The sequence below is a fragment of the Propithecus coquereli genome, unplaced genomic scaffold, assembly GCF_000956105.1.
Source record: "Propithecus coquereli isolate 6110/MARCELLA unplaced genomic scaffold, Pcoq_1.0 Scaffold528, whole genome shotgun sequence".
NCBI classification, from domain to species: domain Eukaryota; kingdom Metazoa; phylum Chordata; class Mammalia; order Primates; family Indriidae; genus Propithecus; species Propithecus coquereli.
The window spans coordinates 275338-289177 of NW_012151152.1; the positions used below are offsets into that span (position 1 = coordinate 275338).

Sequence of the window (13840 nt, forward strand, 5' to 3'; positions counted from 1 at the left end):
CACCGTGGCTCACCCCTGTAACTCCAGAGTTTGGGAGGCCGAGGCGGGAGGATCACTTGAGGCCAGGAGATCAAGACCAACCTGGGCAACATAGCAAGAATTTGTCTCTATAAAAAATAAAAATTACTAGCCAGGCATGGTGGCGCACACCTGAAGTCCTAGCAACTCGGGAGGCTGAGGCAGGAAGATCACTTGAGCCCAGGAGTTTGAGGTTACATTGAGCTATGATCATGCCACTGCACTCCAACCTAGGTGACAGACAAGACCTTGTCTCTTAAAAATAATTAATTAAAAAATTAAACTACGTGTTTGTGATAGAAATAATAGCTAAAATTAGTGATTCTTCAGTGTTTTAATTTTAGAACACTACTAATGAGTAATGTAATTTAGGGCTACATTTAGTAAGATACAACCAGACATAGTTCAGAGAGATGCTAATATTGTCCTGCCTAATCCACTTACAGATTCTTTTCACACTATAGCCAATCATGGTTTTAAGGATAACATCAAGGTTAAACTATTTCTTTCTCATTTTGAAAATGAATCCAATTTATGTGGGTCCACCCTCCAGACAGCACACCAAATATGAAGGTGGTCCATGATGTATTACAAAACCCTATAAGTAACTCCCTGACAAATCTATGCTCAGCTGACTTAATTCACGTGCTATACTGCAAGATACTCAAGCCCCCATAGGTGCCAGAATGCTACAAGTACCATATTGCCTACAATGAACATGCCCATAGCTAGATACTGTATCAGACTGTTTGTTACTGTAATCAGACCAGAATGAAAAGAGAAAAGAGTGGAGACTGTCAACTATTTTTTAAAATAGCACCGTAACTTCATTATATTTCACCCCGAGAGTCCTTAATAAACATGAAGAATCTGGCCGGGCATGGTGGCTCACGCCTTAATCCTAGCACTTTAGGAAGCTGAGGTGGGATCACTTGAGGCTAAGTATTCAAGACCAGCCTGAGAAACACAGGGAGACACACAGATGAAAGAATGAAAGGAAAGGAAAGGAAAGGAGGAATGGAGAGAAGGGGGAAGGGGAAGGGAAGATTAGCCAGGCACGGTGGCACACGCATGTAGTCCCAGCTTCACAGGAAGCTGAGGCAGGAGGATAGTTTGAGCCTAGGAGTTCGAGGCTGCAGTGAGCTATGGTAATTCCACCGCACACTAGCCCGGGCAACAGAGCAAAACCCTGTCACACGCACACACACACACACACAAATCTGCTGATACCAATCCATCACAAACACAGGAAACACCATCCAGGACAAAGCCTGTCATCACCACATTCAAAAGGGCCAAAACACTAAAGAGGGCTGAACCCCAGTCCATCTCACAGGACCCAGCGAAAAATTTCGAACATAAGGGGGTTAGCTTCATGAAGCGCACATGAGAAATATCGTCTTATCTAACACTGTCCAAATAGGGCCCTCAGGAGAGAGAAATGAGCATTCCAGTGGAGTCGATCTCTGCAGCCTCACTGCCCCTTACTTCTACCCTTGGACCCTATACTCCTTTCATCCTCAACAACTTGTAGACCTCCCAAAAATAATGTGTTTCTGTGCCTCTGTGCACACTACTCCTCAGACTGGACTGTTCTCGTGGCATACTCCTATCAGTCCTTCATGACCCAATCAGAGCATGACCTCCTCTGAGAGGCATCTAGCACAGTGTATTTGATGAGCATTTGCTGAAAGAATGAGAAGGCCTTCCAGACCACTTCAGGAAGCGGTAGCCACTTCCTTCTCAATAGTACCACTGTAATTAGTCACTGTTATTAAGAATAGATCAAACTATTTTAATTATTTATATCATCTGTTCTCAAAGTGTAGCCCAGGGAACCGAGGAGGTGGGAAGGTCTCTGAGACCCTTTCAGGGTATCCACGAGTTCAAAACTAAGATGTTATTTACCTTTTTCATTCTCATTCTCGCAAGTGTACAGTGGAGTTTTTCAGAGGCAACCTGATGAGGCTATCACTCTGATAGCTAACGTAATATGTTTGTGTATTCTTGTCTTTAAAAATGTCTGTTTTACTTTCTAATAAATATTATTAACCCATATAAACAAAAGCTCTTTGGGTTCCTCAATAATTTTTAAGAATGCAAAGGGGTTCTAAGACCAAAAACTTTGAGACCCGCTGTCATGTTTCTCCCTTACAAGGCTATGAACTCCTTAAGTATCTTAATCATCAATATATTCCCAGCAGCACTTTACTCAAGCAATGTGTGCTGAACTAACTAGAGAAGTATGCTCTTGGCGGGGAGGGTGGAGAGGTAGTATCCCCCAAGTTTCCCATAACCTTATGAAAGCCCCCTCAAGATTTGACAACTCCCTGTGTTCTGATTCCAGCTCATAAGCAACTATCTTTTAAGTATTTCAGTTTCCTGGGCACCCTGACGTTGGGAAACCATGCCCAGCGTACCAGACAAGCAATCCAATCATTTACAAGGAGGAGCCCCACACCGCACCCCAATTCCACTATATTCAATAGGTATTTTGGCTTATATAGCAGTGCTTTGTGCTTGGGCTAGCTGGCCTCCCTTTATATTTTTAATTGTCCTTCAGCAAAAACGTACTGAGTGCCTTCTATGTACCAGGCACTACGTTAGGCTCTAATTACATCTTAAGGAAAAATACCAATGCAGGAGTGTGGTGAACTCTTTGTGAAAAGAAAGAAATCCACTTTGCCTGAAGCACTGAGAGAATACAGGAAAGGTGGGAAGAGTATATCAGGGCCAGTTCACAAACAGGCTTGCTCAAGAAGGTGTAATGTAGGCCGGGCGCGGTGGCTCACACCTGTAATCCTAGCTCTCTGGGAGGCCGAGGCAGGCGGATTGTTTGAGCTCAGGAGATCGAAACCAGCCTGAGCAAGAGCGAGACCCCGTCTCTACTAAAATTAGAAAGAAATTAATTGGACAACTAAAAATATATATAGAAAAAATTAGCCGGGCATGGTGGTGCATGCCTGTAGTCCCAGCTACTCAGGAGGGTGAGGCGGGAGGATCGCTTGAGCCCAGGAGTTGGAGGTTGCTGTGAGCTAGGCTGACGCCACGGCACTCTAGCCCGGGCAACACAGTGAGAAAAAAAAAAAAAAAAAAAAGAAGGTGCAATGTAATGTGAAATCAGGGAAACACCTTCTTCCACAGTTAATATCTAAGGTGATTCTGCATGGTCTTAGCTTCATCTTATTCTTCCCTCTGCCCAACCTGAGCACTCAAATACAGGGAGGAAAAAACAAGAACCAGGCTGTTATTAACATTGTCTCTTCCAGGGTGACACAAGTGGCAACCAGACCCCTTCTTACCTGCCCCTGCAATGGGGATACTAACTGTTCTCATCCCCTCTCCCCTACCCTTTTCCCAACCATACTCCTGGATCCATATCCCCTTTCCTGAAACTGCTTTTCCTGCCCCCATTCTCTCCCTCCAGCCCCCACTTATTTATCTCGTGTTCTCTCAAAAAGCTGGATCTGGATTCCAGTCTAAGCCCCATGCAAGCTCGGGTAAGAACGTTTGCTTACAGAGGAGAAACTGAGGCCCATAGAAACAAGAATTAGAGAAGGTGCCTTCAGCTCAGTAAAAAGACCCAATTTCCCAAAAGGGAGCAACATCCAACAAGGACTCAAAGGTGGCAAAGCATTCTACCAAGTGGGGCTTACGCCTCCCTGTATCTGTCATTGTGACTCTTCGAATAACTGGCTCATCTCATGCCTTCAGGTCTCAGCTTAAATGTCACCTTTCATAGAGACCTTCCTGGCCACCAATCCAGTGGACCGGTTCCCACATTCTCTCTCAGGACCCACTTTCTATTTCGCTGGCGGCGTCCGCCACGATTAGGGCCCTCTGGGGTCACTGTGAGAGTCTCGGGGTGAGGGGCCCCGTCCACCTCGCTCGCCGCTGGAGGCCCTGCGCTCGGAGCAGCCGCTACCTGGCAGGAGGCGCTCGGGCCGCCCCGATGAATGCATGGACGGGAGCGGGTGACGGTCGCCAGGCCAAGGCCGGCGGGTCCCCCGGCGCCGCCTCCCGCGCTCCCGGCCCGCCTCACCCGTCCCCCGGCACCTCCCGCAGCTTCAGCCCCAGGGCCTGCAGCTGGTTGGCGAAGCTGACGAACTCCTCCTCGCAGCCGCCGCCGCCGCCGGACTCCGGCCGGTTCCGCCGCTCCTTGGCCAGGGCCCGACGCGCCGCCCGCTCGTCCCGCTTGCGCTCGACCTCGGCTTTCCGGCCGCTGCCGCCCGGCCGGCTCTTGGCCGCCTGCTTTCGGGACATGACCCTGGCCCGCGGTCCGCAGCGGTAGAATGGAAAAGCCGCAGGACCGCCGGGCGGCCGCCTCAGGTGCCGAAAAGGCGAAGCGGCGCGGGCGACGGAGCCCGGCGACGGCGACGCGGCCACCGCGCCTGCGCCGGCGCCGGGTAAGCCCGGTCACGTGACGGCCCTACGGGATCCCCGCCCCCTCCGCGGGGTTCGGCGAGCAGGAGCCATTGAGAGCTCGCCTGGTAGAGCTAGAGGGGCACCCCTCTTGGTTTGTTCTACTCCGCCCTCTAGCGGTAGGTTGTACTCAGCGTGAGGCGCTGGTAGGAATAGACAAGAACGAAGCAATGGGAAAAGTCAAGGGTAGACATAGAGGATGGCGGAAAAGTGGAAGACGAGCAGTGGCAAAAGTTAGGAAAGGAAGGGAACAAAAAAGATTTAAACTCTTGCTGTGGGCCGACGGTTGGGATAGGCACTTTCACATGGCTTATTCTTAATGATCCCCAAGTTACAGGACACTGAATCTGAGAGGTTCAGTCATTTCATGATCACACAGCTAAGAGGCAGAGCTTCGCCCTGGCTCCAAAGCCCACACACTTGCTTATTTAGTCCTGCCCTTGGCCTCTCCGCCTGCCCTCGTAACTCCAGGAAGAGGTAGCCCTTCTGTCCAAGACCACTGACTGGCTCCTCTAGAAATCTAGACTCCATCCTAGGGTGACCATCCCGGGTTTGCCTGGACTAAGTGTTTTCTTGGGATGCAGGAATTTTAGTTTAAAAACTGAGACAGTCCTGGGGAAAACCAGGACTAGTTGGTCACCCTAATCCACACCCTCCTGGCCTGGAACCTGACTCCGTCAGTAATCCCCTCTTCTCCCTCATCCTCACTACTCTTTCGTAAACCTCTCTCTCCCCGCAATAATACCACCATCTTCTCCTCCTAACCAGTCTCTTTCACTATCCCTGGGAATGTTCCTAATGTTTCTGCCCTTAATAATCTGATTTTCTCACTCCACCTACAAGTCCCCGTTTGGCAATAGACTCCACTTGCCCAGTTTCAAATAGCATCTCTATTTATCATCAGTATGTAAATAACTCTCATTTCCCGTGCAAAGTGCCAGGACCCAGAGAAATGACGAATGCCCTCAGGGAGCCCAGAGTCCAGTGGGGGATACAGGCTGACTATGTCAGCAATCGCAATACCACGTGACAAATGCTGTCAAGAAGGAGGTACAGGGTGTCACGGGGAAAAATGAAAAAGGGAGTGAGAAATGTAAAATGGCTTCCCCAAAGAGCTGAGTACTAAACTGAAGCTTGAAGGATGAGTGGAATCTGGCCAGACTAGAAAAAGTTCAGAGCAGAGGAGATTGTGTCTCCAGCACCAGTGCAGCTTTTTGAGGAACAGAAGGAAGTTCAATCTGACTGAGCCATGTGAGGCAGGATTGGAAGGAAGGGCCACATCTGGCAGGATCTTGTACGTCACATGAAGAGGTTTAGCTCAAGTCCTTAAAGCCACGGGAGCCATTGAAGGGTTTTAATCAGGAGACCAACATATCATGCTTATGTGTAGAAATATGACTGTATCTATACTAGGGAGAATGGGTTGAAAGGGAAATGCCAGATGGAGGCTCTTGTAGGTGTCCAAGGACAGGTGATGGTGATGGCTTGGGCTGAGGTGGAGGGAAAAGGAGGTAGATTGGAAAGAGAGATATCACATTTCCATAAAAGTTCATGAAAGAAACTGCACTGCAGCATGGAATGTTTCACATGCTTTGCAGTTTCTCCTTTACAAATTATTCCCCTGTTCTCAGGAAGAGACAGTGTGAATTGGGACTGGCCTCACCCTTTTTTGCCCAGACATTCCAAGGTCTGCCCTGATCCCTCTGCTTGTATTTCCTAAAGTTGGGAGGCAGTGTTGGGAGCAGAAAACTCCCTGGATGGGATGGCAGAGACCTAGGTTCTGGTCCAGGTCTGTCAGTAACTGACTCTATGACCTTGGGTTAGTTGCTTACCTCCCTAGCTTCCTTTTCCTCATCTGTAAAATGGGAATAATGATGGTGAACACCAAATATAATCATAATGATAGTATTGACTGACTTTCATGGTGTTTACTATGTTCCAGGCACCATTCTAATTTCTTTACAAATACTCTCTTATTTAATTATTATCACAACCCAATGAAATATGTACTATTTTTATCCTGACTTCATGGATGAGAAAACTTAGGCACAGAGAGGTTAAGCAACTTGCCCAAAGTCACATAGCTAGTAAATAGCAGAGTCAGGATTTGTAGCCAAGACATCTGGCTCCAGAGTGTGTGCTCTTAACCACCATATTATACTACACATGAAATTTTTCATAAACCACAAAGCACTCTACATAATACATGAATTTGTTCCATTAATAAATCTCTTACACTTCCTATACTTGTTGCTGATATGGTCTTTCTACCATCTCTGTTGTCTCACATCACTATTGTCTGATTGTCTGTTTAACTTTTTTGGCATTAAAATGGATCACAAGTATTTAAAGCCCAATAGGCCTAGATTTCCACCCCAGTTTCACCTTAGGCAAGTTAACTTCTGAACCTCAGTTTTCAATTCTGTAAAATGACAATAACATAAGAATGGGAAGGAGAGTTGTAAAGATTGAATAAAAATGCAAAGCCCCAGGCATGCAGTAAGTACCCACTTAATGAAGTTGTTTGAATCATTCCTCTGTGGAAATGTCACAGGCTCAGGAGCAAAGACTGACGTTGCAAACTTCAGAAACCAGGGAAGAAGAGTTTTTCACCACAAAACATGTGGAAATGCAGACCGCTGACATATTAACAGAAATGCAAACACTTGCCCCTCTTGTAAAAATCTTTTCTTGCATAAGCCCTTAGCCTTTCAGCCCAAGCATAGAATTTTGAATGAACTAGTTTCTTTTCTGTCAGCAGAGGCCAGCGTTAGACAGTGTCTCTCTTTAAGTGCAAATCAATACTGCTTATAAATTATATCTAAAGGCCAAAGGGAAAGAGAACTTGTAAATAAAATGAATGCTCTGCCAGCTTCATTAGTTTAATAAAAAGGATCATCAAACCTCATTGGGTAGTATTTAGTACAACTTGGTAAAAATTGTGACTAACAGAATTTTTGCAAAGAAATGCAGCTTTAGGACTTTCAAGAACATACCATCGAGGACGTGGAGAAATGAGAAATCTCACACACCGACGTTGGGAGCTAGATTTGTCTAGCTACTTTGGAGGGCAGTTTGGATGGTATCTGGTAACATGTTAAATGCCCAGTGTCTACATCTCACTATCAATCCTAAAAATAGAAATTCTACATCCCATTATCTATCCTAAAGCAAATAACATGCACATACACTAAGAGGTATGTTCAGAGATGTTTAAGGCATAATGGTATGTAAAAGCAAGTAACTAGAAACAAGCTAAATATCCGTCAACAGGAAAATGGCTTCTTAAATTATGAGACAGCCGTTTATTCAATACCATGCAACAGCTTAAAAAAAGGAGGTGGCAGGACAATGAGGTAGGTCTAGATGAACTCACGTGGATAGCCCTCCTAATCATGTGGTTGAATGAAAAAGCATGAAAAAGCATGCGGCAGAATGGTCCATTCTGTGTAGGCATTATGTAAAACACAACAACAACAATAAAAATCAAACAAAATGGAAGAACTGTACTTTTTCTACAGAGGTATGTATGCGTACTTAAATATGGAGGAAATGGTCTGGAAAAACACATACCAAAGTGATAAGAGCAAGGAGAGAGTGAAAGTGACTTTATCCTTATCTCATACATATTTTCTAAATGAGGGCAAAGTGTTCATGTATTCATGTGTACAATTAAAATTAATACAATTTTTACTAGACTAACAAAATCTATTCTTCCTTCAAATCGAAGCCCTGTAGAGTTCTTTTGGGGATCTGCTTTTTCAGCTAACATGAATTTGTAATAAGCATTTTGCTTTCCTCTATAAATAGGTATTTCCAAAGTCTTTAAGAGTCTTGGGACCCTTTTTAGGCCTTTTCCTTTTGCTCTCCCTTTGCTGCGACAGTGCAAAAAGATGAAGTCCGGTCATCTGTGGCATATGTGTCACATTCTGTAAACCTATATCTTGCTCTTGCCCTATAATCCTATCTTGCTCACCTCAATACATCTCATTTTCATGCTTGCCTTACTTTGGCGTTTCTGGTCATTCTTCATCCATGAGCGTGCCAAAAACCAACATTTCAGACTGAAACCTGACAACGTGACTCTTTAACATAACACTTCCATCTAAGCTCCATTTAACAACAATGAAACTTAATCTGGAGTCCCAAAATTTATGTAAATATTAAATGAACTGCTGTTTGTCATACATCTAGATACATGATATACTCAGAGAATAAATTTTGCTTAGATATTATTTTCAAAGACAATCAAAAAGTCTTTGAAAATTATTTTCAAAGTCAATCAAAAAATGACAAGCCCCTGATTTTTATAAGATTCTGTCAAGTGTAAAAGTTATATAAAGACAGGTTTCCAACTCAAAAGGCAATATTGTACTTAAACGAAATATAAATACATACATCAATAGATATGATGGAAAAGATAAAAAGGAAAACCCTAAAAAAAAAATCCATGAAGTATCAAAGTGGCTTTGACCTCTTTTCACTTTTTATATTTTCTTATTTTTGTGCACAATTTATGTTAGTTATATTTTTACTTAACTGTTTGAATTTTGGGAAATTAGGTACACAAAGGCATACTTCAGTTGCAAGTATGATAGAAATCTTTTATTTGTTTCATGACAATTTATACCCCATATGATAAAAAATCTAATAAATTAAGTAAAAAAAAAAAAAAGAGTTCTTGGCATCTTGCCTCTCTCCCCACATCACCCTCTGATCAATCTCCATTTTATTATTAATTTGCTCTTCTTGTGGGGACAGGGCATCCTAAATAAAATTAAATGTCAAGTCATCCATATCCAAACTGTCCCTGATTTATTACTAGAATTTGAATTAATAATATTTCACTCTATCTGATGGGCACGGGGAACATACGTAGATATCAAATAGTCGGTTAGGACAAAGAGCATCCCCTCACCCTACCACCCAGACCCACTCCACGAGTGGACTTGGCAGAGAGGATGGGCGCTCTGTGCGGGTGGTTAGATGGCAGAGCCTCCGGGAAGGATGAATTCAGGGTGGAGAGTCTCTGGTACCATTTCATCATTTGTTCTTCATGTTGTGAAAATGCAACACAATGGACTGTCTTCCATGACAGTCTCCTAGTGGGCCCCAGGGAAGAACATTATTCAACAAAAGTCTTTTTCTCTCTCTCTCTCAGTTATCACATGTTTCTGCTTCTGTGGTGGTGGTGATTTGGGGCACGTGTGTTCACATGGGCATGTCCACACACACGTGGAGTTTTGTGACTCCATCGTCCCTTTCCGTTTGTGGTTCCCGCTCTCGGCGGTGGTTGCTCATCCCCTGAATGCCTCTGTCCCACTTTCCCTCTCTGAGTGTGTCCTCTTTCTTTGGAGTTCCAGTGCCCCTTTTGTCTCCTGTGTTTAGTGTAGGGTGGACCAAAAAAATACAGTTCTGAGTGGTCAGATGGAACTGAATCCAATTCCCACTTCCACTGCTTATAAGCTGTGTGACCAGCAGTATTTTCCATAATCTTTCCAAGCTCCAGTTTCCTTATCTGGAAAATGCGAACGGTTGTGGCATCTCCTCCAGGTTGTTCCGACCCTAACAAAATATCTGGAGCATAAGTGCTAGTTTCCTTCCACCTCTTTCTGTTAACTTCTCTTTTTGTCCTTCCTCACCACTGCCCATTCTCTCTACTTTCCCTTAAATAGCTATAAAACCAAAATATATTGCATATATTAAATCATTTATGTATGTAAGATGAAGCATTTAATATCTTCCATTGTAACTTTTTCTGGCAACTACACGATTGCTACAAACCTACAGAAATAGAACATTTTATGTTGCTCTCAGGGGGAATAAAAGACACCCATCTTTGTTTGTATGTGACCCTCACTTGATTTTTCTACTCCATCAGTGGCCCCTGTTGGGGAAAGATGGTCGTGGGGTGGGGGTGGGGAGCTTCTGTCCCTCAAGTTCCTTCAATAAACTTGCTAACTCTTGAGCTGCAGATTCATCTTTACAGCTCCGGAGCAATTTGCCTGTGTGATGTCTCCGTGCCAAAGATCCTAATTGCACACAGTGTTTGTGCTAATCGTCATCCTTCATAAACTAATTACCTGCAACCGCAGCATGGGCACCAGTGCAGGGACCCCACCCTGCGGCACAAATGGACTAACCAGGTAGGGAAAGGGAAGTGGACGCCTGTTCCTTGGGGCACACAAGGGGGCAGCAGAAAGACAGACTTTGTGATTTGGAGATGACCCGCTGTCAACCTGACTTTCCAGCAAGTCAAAAGGAATCGGAGGCTTTTCGAGCAGAAAAGGACATTAGATATGAACTTAGGCCAACTCTGCCATTTTCTAGATGGGGAGACTGAGGTCCCAAGAAGGGAAGCTGGGTCTGTGGGTCACATTAGCTGGTTAGTAGCAGAGCGGGAACTTGAATACACATACCCCATCGTCCCCAGCGTGCACTCAACAACTTTCTCTCTTTTCTCTCTAATAATAAACATAGAGATTTTTCTGATATAAAAAATATAACATGTTTATGAGAGAAAATTTAGAAAGACATTAAAGAAAACATAATCGCCCATACTTCCAGTCTCAGTGATAATGATTGCTCCCATTTTGGAGTATTAGGCTGAACCAATGAAATTACTGATATTTACCATTTTTAACCTACAAAAATGACAATTTCATGTGGCTTAACCTAATATCTCCTCTCACTTTTCTCCACAACCAACATAAAACCATTTTTAAATACAAAACTGCTATGGTACCATATATGCATATATGTGTGTATATCTTTACAGCATGCCTTTTTAAATGAAATATTAGCAATTTCAAATATGTATAGAGAACAATACATGCACACTAGTATGCCTACCACCCCTCCCTTGAGAAATAAAATGTCACATATACAATTGAAGCCCCCTATACATCCCTCCCAGGAGGAAACCCCTCCCTATCACCTTGAGGTAACCACTCTCATAAACCTGGTGTTTATCATACGTGGGTTTGTATTATGAAACAATATGCAGTATTGTTTAGCATCTTTAACTTTATACAAATGAGACCAAGGTGGATGTATCTTTTGTGACTTTTCGTGTTTACTAAACATTATAGATATTTTTGAAATTTATCCATGTTGATACATATAGATTTTGTTCACTCATTTTCTGTTTTTTTGCTGTTAAATACTCAGATTTGCTATCTGCCTCTCTCCACTCGACAGGTCTCCTCCATGGTGAGGACTCTGTCTTAGTTATCTATGCTACTCAAGAGTCCCCACAAATAGGTGCAAGAAGTGAAAAACTGAAAACCATGTGCCCGAAAAGCCCAGACTTGTCTGTGGGACTCAAGGCATGCAGCACCCGCTATTAGAAGGCGCTCGTGTCTGGGAGAGGCAGACATCAAAGCTGAGCATGTCATTAGGATGCCACTCTCTCTCGACAGACTTCGAGTGCTAGGGCGTCCGGTCCAGAACTGCAGGGGAGGGCAGAGCGTTAGGGAAAGCTTCCAGAGGGCCCAGAACCCATTCCTGAAACATGAGTGGGTCCCTTTCACCATGGCAACCAAAAGCCCACATTTGCAGACAAAGGCATTTATATCTTCTCAGGATTCTTTGGTTATATCTATAAAACCAAGTTTTTTGGACCATTAACTGTACGATTGGTAGGAAATGGCATTGCTGGAGCCTTGAAACACAGACCACAAAAATAGTAATAACGACGCCTTTCGTAGTCAAAATCCACCCACCCCCTGAAGAGTTTACAGCTACAGAAATAATAATAAACCACAGCAGCAGTGTGGCATCGTGGCAAGAGTGTAGGGGCTCTGGAATCAGATGGAACTGAGTGGAAATCCTGTTGCTTCCACTTCCTAAATGTGCGACCCTTGGCAAATTATTTCACCTTGTTCAGTTTCTATCTCTTCATCTGCAAAGTAGAGTTACTGAGATAGGAACACTCATGCACTGCTGGTGGGACTGCAAACTAGTACAACCTCTGTGGAAAGCAATATGGAGATACCTCAAAGAGATAAAAGTAGAGCTACCATTTGATCCAGCAATCCCATTACTGGGCATCTACCCAAAAGAACAAAAGACATTCTGTAAAAAAGACATCTGCACTCGAATGTTTACAGCAGCACAATTCACAATTGCAAAAATGTGGAAACAACCCAAGTGCCCATCAATACATGAGTGGATTAATAAAATGTGGTATATGTATACCACGTAGTTCTATTCAGCCACAAAAACAATGGCAATATAGCACCTCTTGTATTATCCTGGATAGAGCTGGAGCTCATTCTACCAAGTGAAGTATCCCAAGAATGGAAAAATAAGCATCACATGTACTCACCAGCAAATTGGTTTTAACCGATCAACACTTAAGTGCACATATGGTAGTAACATTCATGGGGTGTCGGGCAGGTGGGAGCGGGGAGGAGGGGATGGGTATACACACACGTAATGGATGCAGTGTGCACTGTCTGGGGGATGGACAAGCTTGAAGCTCTCACTCAGGTGGGGCAAGGGCAATGTACGTAACCTAAACATTTGTATCCCCATAATATGCTGAAATAAAAAAGAAAAAGAAAGTAGAGTTACTGATGCCTACCTTGCCGGTCAATGGCTATAAACTGCCTGGTATAAAATGTGTACCCTATAAATGGGAACAATTTTTATTGGCAGATTGGGTTTAACTATTGAACGTGGACATGGCTGTTGACAGACAATGACCTCCTCATAGTTACGGAAACCCTGCATCTCATCGTGGCTGCTGGTCCTGTCCAGTAGCTGGGAACCATTACTCTCAGCCTTTCACTGGACAGAACGTGCCCGTCCAGTGAAGAAGACACATCTGCCGACAGCCCAGGCAGCTGCCTTCAGATCTGTGTCCATTTCTCTTCTTGAAGAAGATGGAAGGGATAAAAGGGTGTGTAGCAGCAAAGTTCAAGAGAGACCCTTTCCTAGAGAGAGGAGCTCTCAGATAAAGTAGTAGAAGGTTTCCAAGCCCACTCAAGAGTCCCCTGTGAAATTTCCGGCTGCAAAAGTATAAACTCACCTGGAAGAAGGGGAAACCACGTGCTTCCTCCCCCTGCTACTTCCCAGGCAGCATCTCATTGTTCTCAGTTAGAAGAAGAAAGAATTGGGGGCAAAACGATCCCCCCCTCTTGGAGTAGATCTATTCAAAGAAATGAGCATTTAATTTTTGTATTTATAGCAAATCATAGTATTACACACACACACACACACACACACACACATATACTTTTAATTAACCTTTATTTTAATTTGCACAGCCAGAACTGCTGAGATTTCTCCATTTTGTGGTGAAAAATAAGTCATGTTGTAAAAGGTGCACACCATTTGACTCAATATCTAGTCTCAAAAATAAGCATTCAGGCATTTACTATCATAGAGAAAAATG

General features: G+C 43.9%; 1 protein-coding gene across 1 annotated transcript in view; it reads right to left on the bottom strand.

Annotated features, from left to right (window-relative positions):
* Positions 1–4314, bottom strand: part of OTUD3 (OTU deubiquitinase 3) — a 24714-nt gene extending 20400 nt beyond the window's left edge. Inside the window, exon 1 of the mRNA XM_012656927.1 lies at positions 4061–4314. Coding sequence (XP_012512381.1) covers positions 4061–4281 — 221 coding nt within the window. The 5' untranslated portion in view covers positions 4282–4314. The remainder of the gene's footprint in view (positions 1–4060) is intronic.
* Positions 4315–13840: the final 9526 nt, after the last annotated feature.